The sequence below is a fragment of the Lolium perenne genome, chromosome 6 (genome assembly GCF_019359855.2).
Source record: "Lolium perenne isolate Kyuss_39 chromosome 6, Kyuss_2.0, whole genome shotgun sequence".
Lineage (NCBI taxonomy): Eukaryota > Viridiplantae > Streptophyta > Magnoliopsida > Poales > Poaceae > Lolium > Lolium perenne.
The window spans coordinates 40,922,172-40,936,352 of NC_067249.2; the positions used below are offsets into that span (position 1 = coordinate 40,922,172).

Sequence of the window (14,181 nt, forward strand, 5' to 3'; positions counted from 1 at the left end):
TCTCCTGCTGCTGGGAATTGGGGAGGAGGCTACGGATCAGAAGCAACTACTGGAGCCTGGAGATATCACAGTTCGTCCGGATACAGACCTGGTTTGAAGTATTCAAGGTACCTTCTTCTCTGTTGCATGTATGCGTGAATTAGGTTTGTTGTCTTCTATGCACACATACACATCGTAATCATAGTTCTTGTCTGGCCCATACACATCGTAACCCTTGTTCTCGATCTCTGTCAGAATGGACCACTGTGTAACTGAAGAAGAACCATTTGTTGAGAGGTCACTGCTGTTCGCTAGCCAGAACACTTGGCTAGAAACTGTAGTTGAGGAAGACGAAGTTGAGTCATTAGGAGACAGCACAGAGGACAATGCTAGTGGCCATGGCATAAATAGGTCAGTTGATCTAGGTCGGAGAGAAAACATTGTTCATGTTGAAAGAGACCCCAATGGCCTTGTTCGCAGGTATGTTTAACAATTTGAGATTACTGTGCATCTTTATTTGGTTCAAGTGGACTGGGAATAGCAAACCATTTGTAGAGTTTTTTGATACGTAATTATAACAATGCCAGTGCATCTTATTTTTTTTTAGATGAAGGAGCATCGCCCCAGCCTCTGCATCAATTGATGCACACGGCTTGTTTTATTAACGAAAGTATCCAAAGTACCAAAAGTCCAGACATCCAACCAAATTAGTCAAATGTTGTTCGTTTATTTTACCATCTATTTTTCTGTAATGTTGTGCAAATTAGTCAGTTGTGCTTTGCTAGATGTTGTGTTTTGTAATTGTACTTATACACGGATTAATGATTTACCAGGCACAGACGTGGTGCTATGCCATCGAGGAGGTGTTCCCTGATGTAACACATCGATGGTGCAAATGGCATGTCATGAAGAAAGCAAAGGAGAGTTTGGGTGTCCACTATCATAAGAAGAGTGAATTCAGGATAGAGTTTCACAAGCTAGTGCAAGATATGATTACTGTACAAGAGTTTGAAGATTCATGGCATGCTCTGGTAAAAAAACATGGGCTTGAAAAGAATACATTCCTGATCCAGATTTTCGAGGTACGACACAAGTGGGCCAAGCCTTATTTCGCTGGGAAATTTTGTGCAAAGCAAACCAGTACCCAACGAAGTGAAAGTGCTAACCATATGTTGAAGAATTACATCCCACCCGGATGTCCTATGAACCTATTTGTTAAGCAATACCACAAATTGCTCTTTGATAGAGATCAGGAAGAGGGTTTCCAAGAGAAGAGAACCAGATTGGTAATTGCTAAAATTATCATCGTGCAGGGTGGTGCAGTGTTGAAAGTTAATATACCTCTTGAAAAGCATGCTAGCAGAATATATACAAGGACCATGTTTGAAATGTTTGGATCGTTCCTTTTTGCTTCTGGATCATATACGGTAGAGGAGCTGATCCCGAAGAAAAAATATGTGGCAACACACCTGAATGCATCCAAAAGAGAAAAATACCTTAAATCTGTCTTTGAAATAGAAGTTTCTGAGGATGGCGATTATTTCACATGTGAGTGTGGATTATTTGAGCACATGGGTATGGTTTGTTGTCACATAATAAAGGTTGGTAATTGGTAATTGGCTGTTTTATCTGTGGTTTGTCTGATAACCTATATCATAGTAGGATCTAATTGTTTGAAATCCTTCATGCAGGTGATGTGTGAACTAAGACTAAGTGAAATTCCAAAAAAACATGTCATGAAGAGATGGACCCTAGATGCAAGAGATATTTTACCTGATCATCTGAAGCACTATCAGAAAGATATTGGTCTGAATGAAACGCACACATTTAGGCATTCAAAGATGTATATTGCTGCGCTTGAACTAGTGAAGATGGGAGATATGAACGTCGCCGCATATGAAGCTGTGATGAAGTGCTTGATCGATGCTAAGCTTAAGGTCACACCTCTTTGTGATAAAACAGATGGAATGAGTATAGTGGAGAAGGCCGCAACCATGGCTAAATCCAATGGGACAAGTGCAGTCCGTGCTAATTCGAATGGAGGAAGTACAGTTCGTGCTAATTCAAATGGAGGCAGTACAGTCCGTGCTAAATCAAATGGAGGAAGTGCAACACATGGTATGGGTCGTCCCAATTCAAATATACCAGCTGGTCCAGAATTATTTTCAGAGAAAGCAACTAAGGACAAAGAAAAATATGCGATGTCAGAAGGATCTTGTGTTGATGGGGGAGATGATAGTTTGGAGTCATTGAATGATGTTTACTCTCCAGATAGGAGCCACCATGATTTGGCACCGCCTCCAGGTAAAAAAAGACGAGGTCGTCCAACGACTGCAAGAGACAAAGCTCCATATGAAAACAAAAACAAGAGATCAAGATTCTGCACAATTTGTAGGCTAGAAGGACATAAACGTACAACCTGCCCAATCAGAGGAGATGCTCCCATGAAGCCAAGGCAAGCTGCTAGATGCAGCAATTGTGGAATTACAGGGCATCGGAGGACAAGTTGCGTCAAACCAATTAGTTTTCCTGGTTGATTTGTGAGTTTTCTATATACATATTGATTGTAAAATTAAACCTACAATTATCGGATGACTGCATGCGTGAAAAATATGTATCGTGTGTAACTGTACTGAATATGTTTTCAGGTTGTTAAACTGAGGGCAAAAAATTCCTTCGTGCTTTTCTTAGAAAAAAATGAGAAGCATGGTGCAGCAATATCATGGCAGTCACATGCCCATTTGGTAACATGGAACTGGAAATATTTTGTTGTTGGTGTTCAAAATATAATCCCAAACTAGAGTGCTGGTTGGTACATACACCATTTAAGTTTGTTGGTACAGCAGGTGGTTCTCCCGCCCGTTGCATCTACTTGGACTGACCAACGTATTGACTTCGGTGTACCAGGCGTCCAGGCGTCGTTGTCACATTAAAACAGGTGGGTCCAGGTGGTTGATGATATTTGATCCAAATACGGCGGTGGCTAAAACAGAAAACTAGACTATACAACAATTGGTATAACATGTGTCAGTGGTCCATGCACAGGTGTCGCACGTTGGTATCGGTGGTTGTGGCACACGAGAGCCACAACGCAATTCTCATATTCTTTCCTCCTTCTTTCAACTTTCTGCTCCACTACAGGCTGCAATCTACCATGTCAAGAGAAATCTCAATAGAGTAGCATATGACTGCGCACATCAGGCTATCAAAGCAAATGCTATAGAGCCTACTTTTAGATGCAATTGTTCAGCTCATAGAAATAGTCGTCCTATCTTCATTGCTCTACATTCTACAAATTTTAGAGGCTATGTATTACACTCGGTATACTGTACTTGAGCTGAATGATAAATGATATTGACGCCCCCGGCGCCTCCCTTTGTTCAAATTTTTTTTCCCGCGAGAGGTGATACCTGCTGCCCGGTGTGGCTTAGTTTGTCCAAGGCTTAATCTGATTATTTTCCAAATATTATATGCATAAAGCCTTTATTATTTTCTCTTTCTCTCAGTAAACTCAGATTGTATTAATGCCGCCAACAAGTACGCATCTATCTGGAGATATACACCATATGCATCGGTGCTAATGTTCTTCCAACAAGCAAGCCTCGTGAATTTTGTAGTATATCTAAGAGGTGTATGCATACATGGATGATATATAAACAAATAATGTAATAGATAAAAGTGATTTAGCATTTTTTTGGTTCTCTCTGTATCTTGTATCTCTAAATGTTACCAATTACAAAATAATAGAAATAGATGCATGTATTAAATATAAATTAACCTCCTTAAAGTATGGGTGAACCTGCATATGCAATATATTGCAACTTTTCTATAGAGAAAAGGTCATCACAAGAGTAGGAGTCAAGTATAAATTAACCTCCATAAAGTATGGGTGAATCTGCATATGCAATATATTGCAACTTAAAGTTTCTATAGATCACAAGAGTAGGAGTCAGATATACACTGGGTTTGTATATATGCAGGAAATATAAATTAATGTTCTAAAAATAGAATTAAACTGTGTTCACATCCAATTTGAAGTTGATTTCCTCGTGTCTTTACGGAGGATGCACATACACATGTGTTGATGTCCATCCAATGGAGTTCAAATCAGCAACTTTCTTCATAACGTTTATCTAGGGAAGGAAGAAATATGCAAGAAATGTATTGCAGTACCAATTATGATTTAATCAACATATGTTTTCACAAAGTACCTACAAGTTATTTTATCCCAATACAATCATTCAACAAGTAGAAAACTGAGCATACATAATAATAAAAAAAGTCTTAAGACTTTGAGTACACAACATGAGCTGACAAATTCAGAACTAGAGTTTATATACACAAAAAGATGAAATGCATGCTAGACATTACATCTTTATTTGATGTTTGTGCTTCTAGGGACGGTGCATGGTTTTGAAGTCTATGCAATAGAGTTAAAATAAGAAATTCAATTCACAATTATCAGCTTTTTTGATAATTAAAAATGTGTTTACTTTATAAACTGAAATTATTTCCTATTCCAGAATGGTCTAACATCATACTTTCATTGCTCAAGTAGTATAAACATCATTTGGCATTGCTCAAGTAACCTCTACTATTTACAATCGATTGTTAACCTTGCTCACATTTCTAACATCGTATAAAAATTGCCAAGCAGCTCACAATCTGAACATCTAATTGTATATAAATAAATAAATAAACATCGTGTAAAAATGGCACATTTAGTCAATCTACTGTTTTTGGAGATGTCCTAACAATTACTCACCAAATAAAGGCAACAAAACATATTGTTTACATACATGATATTTATTTAGCAAAAATTGTGGCTATAAAATGTATTATTCGCCACGAAATATTGTGAATCTCTCAAAAACAAAAAATTCCATCATAATTCAACACAGTAGAGAATATTCGCATCCCTCTGAAAAACATAAAGATGATGCCCTCGCATTTGCCAGGGTCACCTTGCTAGTGGTGAAACAGTAGTACTTAACAATGAATCTGATGTTGTACTGTCTGCTATGCTTCTCACTTAATTTTTATTCTCAATGCAACAACAATAACAACAAAATCCATTAACCCTTGGAGCACCAAGTGAAATCACAATGCAACTCTAGTAAGGCATGATCTGCCAATTTGGGACTTCTCGCACACAACCAGCATTAAAATGGGGCCCAATTGTTACTACTTCCTCCATACCTATGTCAATTACGCACTTGAGAAATAAGTTTGACTACAAATTTGATCAATAAAATATGAGATATATACCACAATAATTATAGCATTGGATTCATATTCAAAAATCTTTCTAATAATATAAATTTTTGTGATATATATCCTATATTTTTTTTTGATCAAATTAGTAGTATATTTTTTTTCTCGAAATATGTAAACCGGTATGGAGGGAGTATGTTCTAATTAATCTGTTCTACTTAATGATATGAACGGCAAGACCAAGTAAATTTACAAAACAGAATCAAGTCAATTCATATATACGTCCAGTACCAGACTCTGACCACTAGCAAGACAGTAAGACCAAACATTGCTCTGCCTGAACTTTTCGTTGCATATATGGATGTGTGCTTCAGAAATATAAGATCCCAAAGAACCAACATTAGAGCTTGTTTTCTACTACTGTACTAGTAAGTAGAGAAACATAATTAGAGATCTTGATAACCCTTGCAACAAACACAAGGAAAACAGAGTTTATCCCCAGCAAAATTGGCCATATTTCGTGTCTTTTCTTCCTCAGTTTATAGGACAGACAAACAAACCCAACGAAATCAGTTTTTCCAGAACCTGTCAAGCCATCACGTCAGTAAAGCCCTTGAGGAATTCCTCCACTTCTGCCTTTACAGAGATGGTCGAGCGGCGCACAGGCAGCTTCGGTAAGACGAACCTGTTGCCCGCTCCGGTGCTCGCCTGCATCTGCGTTCCCCCGGAGACGCCGCCAACGTCGTGCCCGTTGCCTTTGTTGTTGGTAATGGTAACGCCGTTCTTGGCCACGGGTGGTTGCAGGGTGTACGGCTGCGGAGCCGTCTGCGGGATGGGCGCCCTGACAGCGAACGCCTCGATGCGATCCTGCGGAGCTGCATTGCCGTGCTCCGCGGCCGCGCCGCCATCACCGGCAGAGCAACCGATCGCCGCCTTGTTGTGGTAGAGTGCCTCGAGCTGGTGGAAGTGTGAAGGGCAAGCCTTGGAGTCCTCGGGGCGTTTCTTGTTGCTCTCATTCACCTTGTTGGAGTGGTAGCTCATGTTCCCCCACTTCTCCATGCACTCCTTCGTGCTCCAGCCCTCGCCCGCGGAGATCCCCGCCCAGAGCATGTCCAGGTTGCTCCAGCCGACGCCGTTCCGCAGAGCTGCATTGGCCGCGCCGCCGGTACCAGCACCAGCAGGGGAGCCGAGCGGCTCCTTGTTGTGGTGGAACGCCTCGAGCTGGTGGAAGTAGGAGGGGCCAGTCTTGGAGTCATCGGGGCGCTTCTTCTTGATGTCCTTCGCCTTTTTGTAGTAGTAGTTGATGTTCCCCCACTTCTGCATGCACCGCTTGGAGCTCCGGCTGTAGCCCATCCGACGCATGCCGGCGGAGACCTCCTCCCAGAACGGCGCCTTGGGCCCCTTCCGACGCATGTCGTCCAGGTTTGTCTGCAGCTGGATCAGCGCGTGCACCTCCGCCTCGGACCACAACGACGACGACGAAGCCGCCCCGCCGCCGCCTCCGGTCTCAGGGGAGCCGAGCGCCGCCTTGTTGCGGTGGAACGCCTCGAGCTGGTGGAAGTAGGAGGGGCAAGAAGTCTTGTTGGTGTCCTTCATCTTCTTGAAGTAGTAGTTCATGTTCTCCCACTTTTCCGTGCACCGCTGGGAGCTCCGGTGGTAGCCCATCCCACGCATGCCCGCGGAGATCTCCTCCCAGAGCGGCATCCCCTTTAGACGCATGCCCAGGTTTGTCCGCAGCTCGATCAGCGCGTGCACCTCCTCCTCGGACCACAACGACGACGACGCCGTCCTGCCGCCGCCTCCGGACCCGTCGTGCCCCGACGCGCCGTGCGGCGTTGCGGCGTGCGTCATCATGTCCGTGCTGCTTTGGTGCACCAACGGCGCTTGCTGCTGCGGTGCCGCGGGCAGCCTTGTCGGCGGGTTCTGCGGCCGCGGCGAGGGTGGTTGCGACGACGGCGGTGGCCCGGCAGCGTAGAAGATGGGGGTAGCGTGAGTCCGCGTTGACGGCGGTGGTGCGGCGGCGTAGAAGATGGGGGCAGCGTGAGTCCGCGATGACGGCGGTGGCATGAACCTGACGGGCACCGCGGCGATGGACGGCATGGGGATGCACTGCCCGGTGAACTTCTGTATGTACGAGAGCAGGGCGGCGTTGTGGGTGGCGGCCATGGCGTGCTCGTGCGCGAGGCGAGCCATCTCCCGCCGCCGCCACGCCTCCTCGCGGATCACGCGGTCCTGCTCCCGCTTCTCGACGACCTCCAGGAACCGGTGCTGGATCGCCTCCTGCCGCTCCGTCACCTGCTTCGTCAGGCCCTCGAAGAAGAACCTCGTAATCTTCCCGCCGGCGGCAGCATCACCCTCCGACGTCCTCTTCCTCTTGGCTCGCTCCCACATGGCGTCGGCGCTCCTCTCCACGGCATCCACACCGTCCCCGTGCTCCTCCGCCTTCACCAACGTCACACTCGCGCCGGGCTGGACGGCGACGGCCACGGGGATGTTGAGGTTTGATTGGGCCAAACCGCGCAGCTTGACGGCCGCGGCATCGAACGCTCCGGCGGCCTCCTCGGCGGTGCCGAAGGTGCCGAGCCAGACATGGGCTCGCCGCAAACCATCCCAGATCTGCGCCCCGTACTCGCCGCCTTGTGTCCGATGCACGCCGCAGAACTCGGTGACGGCGCCCGGCCTACGCCTGGCCTTCTTCTCCCTCCTCGCAGATTCTACCGCCTCCCCGTGCGCCGCCGCGGTCTCGCTCATGCCCCGCTCTTGGGCGCTCTCCGCCTTCGCCATTGCTCGCGCTCAACTGGATTGCGGCCGCCACAAGACAAAATGAAGCGGAACTGCGGAAGGGTGGGAAGACACTGGACTACCAGATTCCCTTTTGACCGAGCGTTCACCCTGGCTGGATTTGGCCTTTTTTTTTTTTTTTTTTTTTTGAACAGGGCCATATTTTTATTCTCTGACAACGAGTCATATGAAATTGGGGCGATTTGCACAAAAATAACCTAAAAGTTAAAGAAAAGCACAAACTGACCCTCCGGCGAAACTATTTCATCCATCTAACCCTTTTGTGTAGCGTCCGTCTCATGGGCGCCACACATGCCCATGTAGCGCACGTGCTGCCGGCGCCACAAACCCATCCGACGTGGCGCCCTCGACGCTGAGCTGCTGAGTCGATCCGACGTGGCAGCATGTGTGGGGCCCCTCCCATCGGCGCCACACATGCCAAGTTATATCAGGTTTTCGGTCGAAAACATCCAGGGGCTCCGGAACGTCTGGGACTTAGCCGTTTTGGCGAGCCTCTACGTGTGGCGCCGATACCACGGGCGCCACACTAGCATGTGTGGCGCCGATGCCACGGGCGCCACAATCCACTTAAGTGTGGCGCCCGCGCCCGCCCCCAGCCCGACCCCCTCTTTCTCTTCTTTCTCTCCTCTTTTTCTCTCCTTCAACCGCCGCCGCCGGCCGCCTCTCCGCCGCCTCCACCAAATCCTCCACGGATTGGACAGATCTGGCCGGCCAAATCCATCCCCATACAATCCTCAAGGTATTCCCCTTCGTTCCCCTTCGATTCATCCAAGATTTGCTCCGGTTTAATTCGATTTAGCCGTTTTGCCTAGATTGGAAATGTTGGTTGTGTTTGAACCATAGATTTGTATGCATGTGTTTGAACCATAGATTTGAGCCATAGAATTGTTGGAACCATAGATTGTATGCATGTGTTTGAACCATAGATGTTAAATTTTGCTAGATTGTATGCATTGTATCAAAAGATGTTTGAAATGGCTATGTATGTGTTGAAATGGGTATGTAAGTGTTGAATGTGTATGTGTAGGAACCCTAGATATGTATGTATCCTAGATTTGTGGAGGAACCCTAGGCATCAAATTTCATGAATGTGTATGTGAAGGAATAACTCATATGGTGTTCTATCCCTAGATATGAATGTATATGTATGTATTTGATGTATTTGTGATGGCTTATTTGGATATATTCTCATGTATGTGTTGCTCATAATATGGTGTATTTGTGTAAACATGTAGGATGGTGTGGCTTCTGGATCAAGAGTATGACAGTGATCACCGGGCTGTTCATATGACAGAGAGGACAACGGATCTTCACCCTTTGAAGATTCGTTACCATGGCACAGTGGATATACCGTATGACGAGAGGTATACGGAGCACATCCAGCCTACCGGTCTTCTCCCGTTCATATCGCTTGTAAGCCGTGGGGGAGCGAACATGAACCCCTCGGCACTCACCGCCCTTGTTGACCGATGGAGGCCGGAGACGCACACCTTCCACTTGAGGGCCGGGGAGATGACCCCTACTCTCCAGGATGTTTCCATGATCCTTGGACTTCCTATTCAGGGCGAGCCACTATGTATGAACACAACTTCTGATGGGTGGCACGAGCAGATGGCGGCGCTTATTGGCATGGCTCCTCCGGCGCCAGCAAATCCAAAGGAGAGAGCTCCCGCCGACGCGTCTTTCTCTTGGATCAGGACTAACTTTCGACAATGCCCGGACGGGGCCAACGAGGACACTATCAGGACGTACACCCGCGTGTACTTATGGTACATGATTTCGAGGACTCTCTTTCCTGACAGTGGGGGGAAGCTGGCCCATTGGTGTTGGCTGAAGGCGCTTACGGTGTTGGAGCACTGGTGGAGTTGGGGAACATCGGGACTTGCCTACCTCTACCGGCGGGTGATGATTTGTTCTATGTACTATTTTCCTATAGTAGTGTGCTAGACAAAGTACTAACCAAATGTCGTATGTGCGCAGTTGGACGAAGCTTGTCGCAGGACTGGGAGCAGGACTGGGAGCGGCGGCATTGTTGGATGCATGCTCCTACTTTCCGTATGGAGCTGGGACCGCCTATCAGTTGGGCGTCCCAGGGTACTCAACGAGAGGCCATGGCCTCATCACCATGAGAACCTTGATCGGGAGCCCACTTGGGCATACCTTTGTGTCCAATGAAAATTGTTGGAGTTTGGTAGGATTTTTCATGTTTTTAACACAAGTCAATGTGTGGCGCCCTACACACTGGCGCCACACTGCACTGTGTGGCGCCCGTGGCATCGGCGCCACGCATGCCAACTTATATCAAGTATTGGGTCGAAAACATCCAGGGGCTCCGGGCGATAAGTCCTTAGCCGTTTTGGCGACCCTCTTTGTGTGGCGCCCGTGGCATCGTAGGCACACATGCTAGCGCCCGTGGCGTCGGCGCCACACATAGAGCCTCGCAAAACGGCTAAGTCCCAGACAAATTGTCTCACAGTATGTTTTGGGCAATTACAAGTGCACGTGTGGCGCCGATGGGAGGGGCGCCACACATGCTGCCACGTCGGATCGGCTCACCAGCTCAGCGTCGAGGGCGCCAGGTCGGATGGGTTTGTGGCGCCGGCAGCACGGACGCCACATGGGCATGTGTGGTGCCCATGAGAGGGGCACCACACAAAAGGGTTAGATGAGTGAAATAGTTTCGCCGGAGGGTCAGTCTGTGCTTTTCTTTAACTTTTGGGTTATTTTTGTGCAAATCGCCTGAAATTGGTTAGAAATCTGGAAGAAACAAACACAATAGAATTATCATGTACAGCGTTTTGTTCAGGAATGCTTGTTTACATCCCAGCAAATAAAATGTTAGTTTACACAAACGACAAACCACAATTTACAAAAGATGGTTTCCTAAAAAATCAACAAAAATAATTAAACTGCATCTAAAAATATGTTTTATTTTATCAAATTACTGAAATGCAAAACCACATTGATTATTTTAATTTAAATTAAAGATATTACAAATTTATGGTATTCTATAATATAATTAATAACCATCGACTAATTTAAATTTGAAAATCCAAACAAATATATAACTATCACGATATTCAAATTTTGAATTAATACTTAATACATCCAAAAGAAACAAACATTCCCTTTTGTTCCTGTCAGGTACCCGTCACGTTCCCTTTTTAACAAGGGTTGTTGCTCACGTCGATTATTTGGCGTTCACCATGGCTGATTGAGTCATAGAAAGCGGGAAGAAACAGACACAACAAATCAGCATGTACAAAGTTTTGTTCCTGAAAACAAGTAAAAAAAATACAGTACATAATTGAAGTGTACAATGTATATCATAGTTTAAATCCCAGCAAATAAAATGTTGGTCTACACAGACTACAATTTACAAAATATGAAAGAAAATATTATTTGATAAAATGAAACAAAAAAATTAAATTGCATTTAAATTAACTTCTATTTTATCGAATTAGTGAAAAGCAAAATCATATTGATTAGTTTAAAGATATTACAATTTAAAGTATTCTGAAATATAATTAATGACCATTGAGTAATTCAAATTTCAAGATCCAGACAAATATATAACTATCACGCAATTCAAATTTAAATTAATACCTGATACACCCAAAAAAAAATCTTTACACCCTTTTGATGCACTAATATAATTTAAACTACCAGTTCATGTTCAAAGCTATTACGCCAGTAACAAAATTTACTAAGTTCAAATGTTACGGGTGATTTAGTACCATTGCTCAAATGGATTCACCATAATGCTCTTTATCAAGGTTGTCACGGCTTCAAGGTGAGGTCTAGAGCGATGACAGCTATAAAGGTTGACCAATGGGGAATGATCCCCTCCCTCGGCTAGACGTTGTTAGATAGTTCAAATCTCTCTGGCGTGCGATTTTTCAGCACTAGGTAGCACACCATAACACACGTACATGGTATGTGCTATCTATATAAGCTAAAAGATAAACAAGGGAAATCCAAATCGGCTCATGGGTTGAACCCAATGCGTGAAAACAAAATTTAAAATGCAAAAAAAAATCTGAAATAAAATTTCACACGTATATCTAGACATCTTATGGTCGCACACAAATTTTCAGGAGAAAATAATATTTTTTGTGTTCCCTGTAAAAAAGAAAATTTTGATGCCCTAACATGAATACTTAGGGGGCATTTTGTCCTTTTTATACATGCCACATAAAAAAAATTCCCACGAAATCTTGTGTACAAACATAGAATGTGGAGGTGTACATGCGAAATTTTATTTTATATTTTATTACATTTTTTATTTTGTTTTTAATTACTTTTTAATAGTTGATCCATGCGCACACCTGTGATCATAGGCGGACCTAACCATCCCTAAGCGAAGCTCGCAATTTATAATTTTCTATAGCAATTTCATTTAAAATTAGGTAGCTTAACCTTGTTTGCCTAGACTTCCAAAAGTTTCTAGGTCCGCCATTCCCTATAACCCAAAACACCACCTCCAACAAACAACATACTACGTAACTATTTTCCTTGCTATTTGTAGCTATAATGCCGGATTGCCGGTCACTTGTATAGTAGTACCGCAGCATAGCGTTTGGGGGTCCAAAAGTTTAGCTAGCTACTAGATGATACCCCGCGCGTTGCCACGGTAAATAAGTTTAAATAATTTGAGAATTTATGTGCAAATAAAATAGGAAAACATTCCCTCAAAGGAAAGTAAGGAAATCTTAAACGTTGTTGTAGATATAAAGTGAATCATTCCCAAAAAAAAAGAATAATAACAAATAAATAGCGATGAACTTCTCTAAAGAACCTTTCAAAAATGTTTAAAACGACTTGACTCAATTTTGACATTAGTGTATACGGAGAAGGAAGGTTCTGAATAAACAGTTAACACATTACTTCTGATATTTTCAATACAAAACTTGCACACAAAAAAAGTTCATATTGACTTGCTATGATTGATTGTATTGAGAACCAGAGATCCCTCACTACTTTGGAATATAACTTCAGAACTATTCTCAAAGTGCATACTGCAAAACTGATGGAAGCTAAGAGAATATATTGGAAGAACAGAGCGAAAATCAGATGGATAAATCTGGGTGATGAGAACTCAAAAAATTTCCATGCCATAGCCACCCAAAGCTATCGGAAAAATTACATTACTTCTCTGAAAACTGATGACAATTCTTTTGTTACCAATCATGATCATAAAGCGGCTATTATATGAAATTCATATAAGGACAGACTGGGGATTTCTAATGAAGTAACCATGCCTTTCAATCTCAATGAACTGGTACACAGGCATAATCTGGACCACCTTGACAGCCCATTCACCAATGAGGAGATTATGGATGTAATTAAAGAGATGCCAACTGACAAAGCACCAGGCCCGGACGGTTTCAATGGTTTCTTTATGAAAAAATGTTGGGACACTATTAAGCAGGATTTCATTAAATTGGCACATGATTTTTATCATGGACTTATCAATCTTGACAGTATCAATTCGGCATATATCACTCTTATCCCAAAGGTGAATGATCCTGAGAATATGAATGACTTCCGGCCGATATCACTGGTTAGTCTACCAATCAAATTTCTTACCAAGCTCTTGGCCAACAGATTACAGAAAGAAATCATTCCTATGCTCTAACAGAACCAATATGGCTTCATAAAAGGCAAGTCTATTCATGATTGTTTGGCTTGGACCTATGAATATCTTCATATATGCCATCTATCAAAGAAACCAATCATTATTCTGAAATTAGACTTCGAGAAAGCCTTTGATAAAGTTGAGTATAGTGCTATCATTGCAATGTGTTCTGCGCTTGGTTTTGGAACCAAATTCCTCTCTTGGATCAAACACATTCTCTACTCTGCTTCCACTTCTGTTTTGCTCAATGGCGTCCCAGGGAAAAAAATCAAATGCAAACGTGGTGTTAGACAAGGTGACCCACTCTCACCGCTCCTCTTCGTTTCCACATCGGAAATCTTGCAATATGTCATCAATGATGCTTGGCAAAGAGGAGAGATTGCCCTTCCTATTGATAATAACTTTGGACAGAAGTTTCCTATTATTCAGTACGCTGATGATACGCTTCTCATCATGCCAGCTTGTGCTAATCAATTGTCAAATTGAAGGATATTCTCACTTTATTTAGTGATGCTACTGGACTGAAAGTGAATTTTAATAAAACATCT

At 43.8% G+C, this 14,181-nt stretch overlaps 2 protein-coding genes across 2 annotated transcripts; one reads left to right on the forward strand and one right to left on the reverse strand.

Moving 5' to 3' along the window:
- The first annotated feature begins 235 nt into the window (after nt 1-235).
- LOC127309703 (protein FAR1-RELATED SEQUENCE 5-like) lies at nt 236-2,912 on the forward strand. The gene is made up of 5 exons (XM_071822100.1): nt 236-451; nt 813-1,580; nt 1,671-2,060; nt 2,628-2,723; nt 2,826-2,912. Exons 1-5 carry the CDS (start codon nt 236-238, stop codon nt 2,910-2,912), a joined length of 1,557 nt encoding a protein of 518 aa, XP_071678201.1.
- Nucleotides 2,913-5,622: 2,710 nt separating this feature from the next.
- On the reverse strand, nt 5,623-8,022 carry LOC139832114 (uncharacterized). Its single transcript, XM_071821608.1, has one exon. The coding sequence runs from the start codon at nt 7,975-7,977 to the stop codon at nt 5,782-5,784; it is 2,196 nt and encodes a 731-aa protein (XP_071677709.1). The 5' UTR covers nt 7,978-8,022; the 3' UTR covers nt 5,623-5,781.
- Nucleotides 8,023-14,181: the final 6,159 nt, after the last annotated feature.

Bases quoted from the DNA above. Each gene is read 5' to 3' on its own strand.
- LOC127309703 (XM_071822100.1), top strand. From the start codon at position 236: ATGGACCACTGTGTAACTGAAGAAGAACCATTTGTTGAGAGGTCACTG. The intron at 1,581-1,670 runs GTTGGTAATTGG...TCCTTCATGCAG, and splicing joins TTTGTTGTCACATAATAAAG to GTGATGTGTGAACTAAGACT. The intron at 2,061-2,627 runs GTCCGTGCTAAA...ATATGTTTTCAG, and splicing joins ATTCAAATGGAGGCAGTACA to GTTGTTAAACTGAGGGCAAA.
- LOC139832114 (XM_071821608.1), bottom strand. From the start codon at position 7,977: ATGGCGAAGGCGGAGAGCGCCCAAGAGCGGGGCATGAGCGAGACCGCG.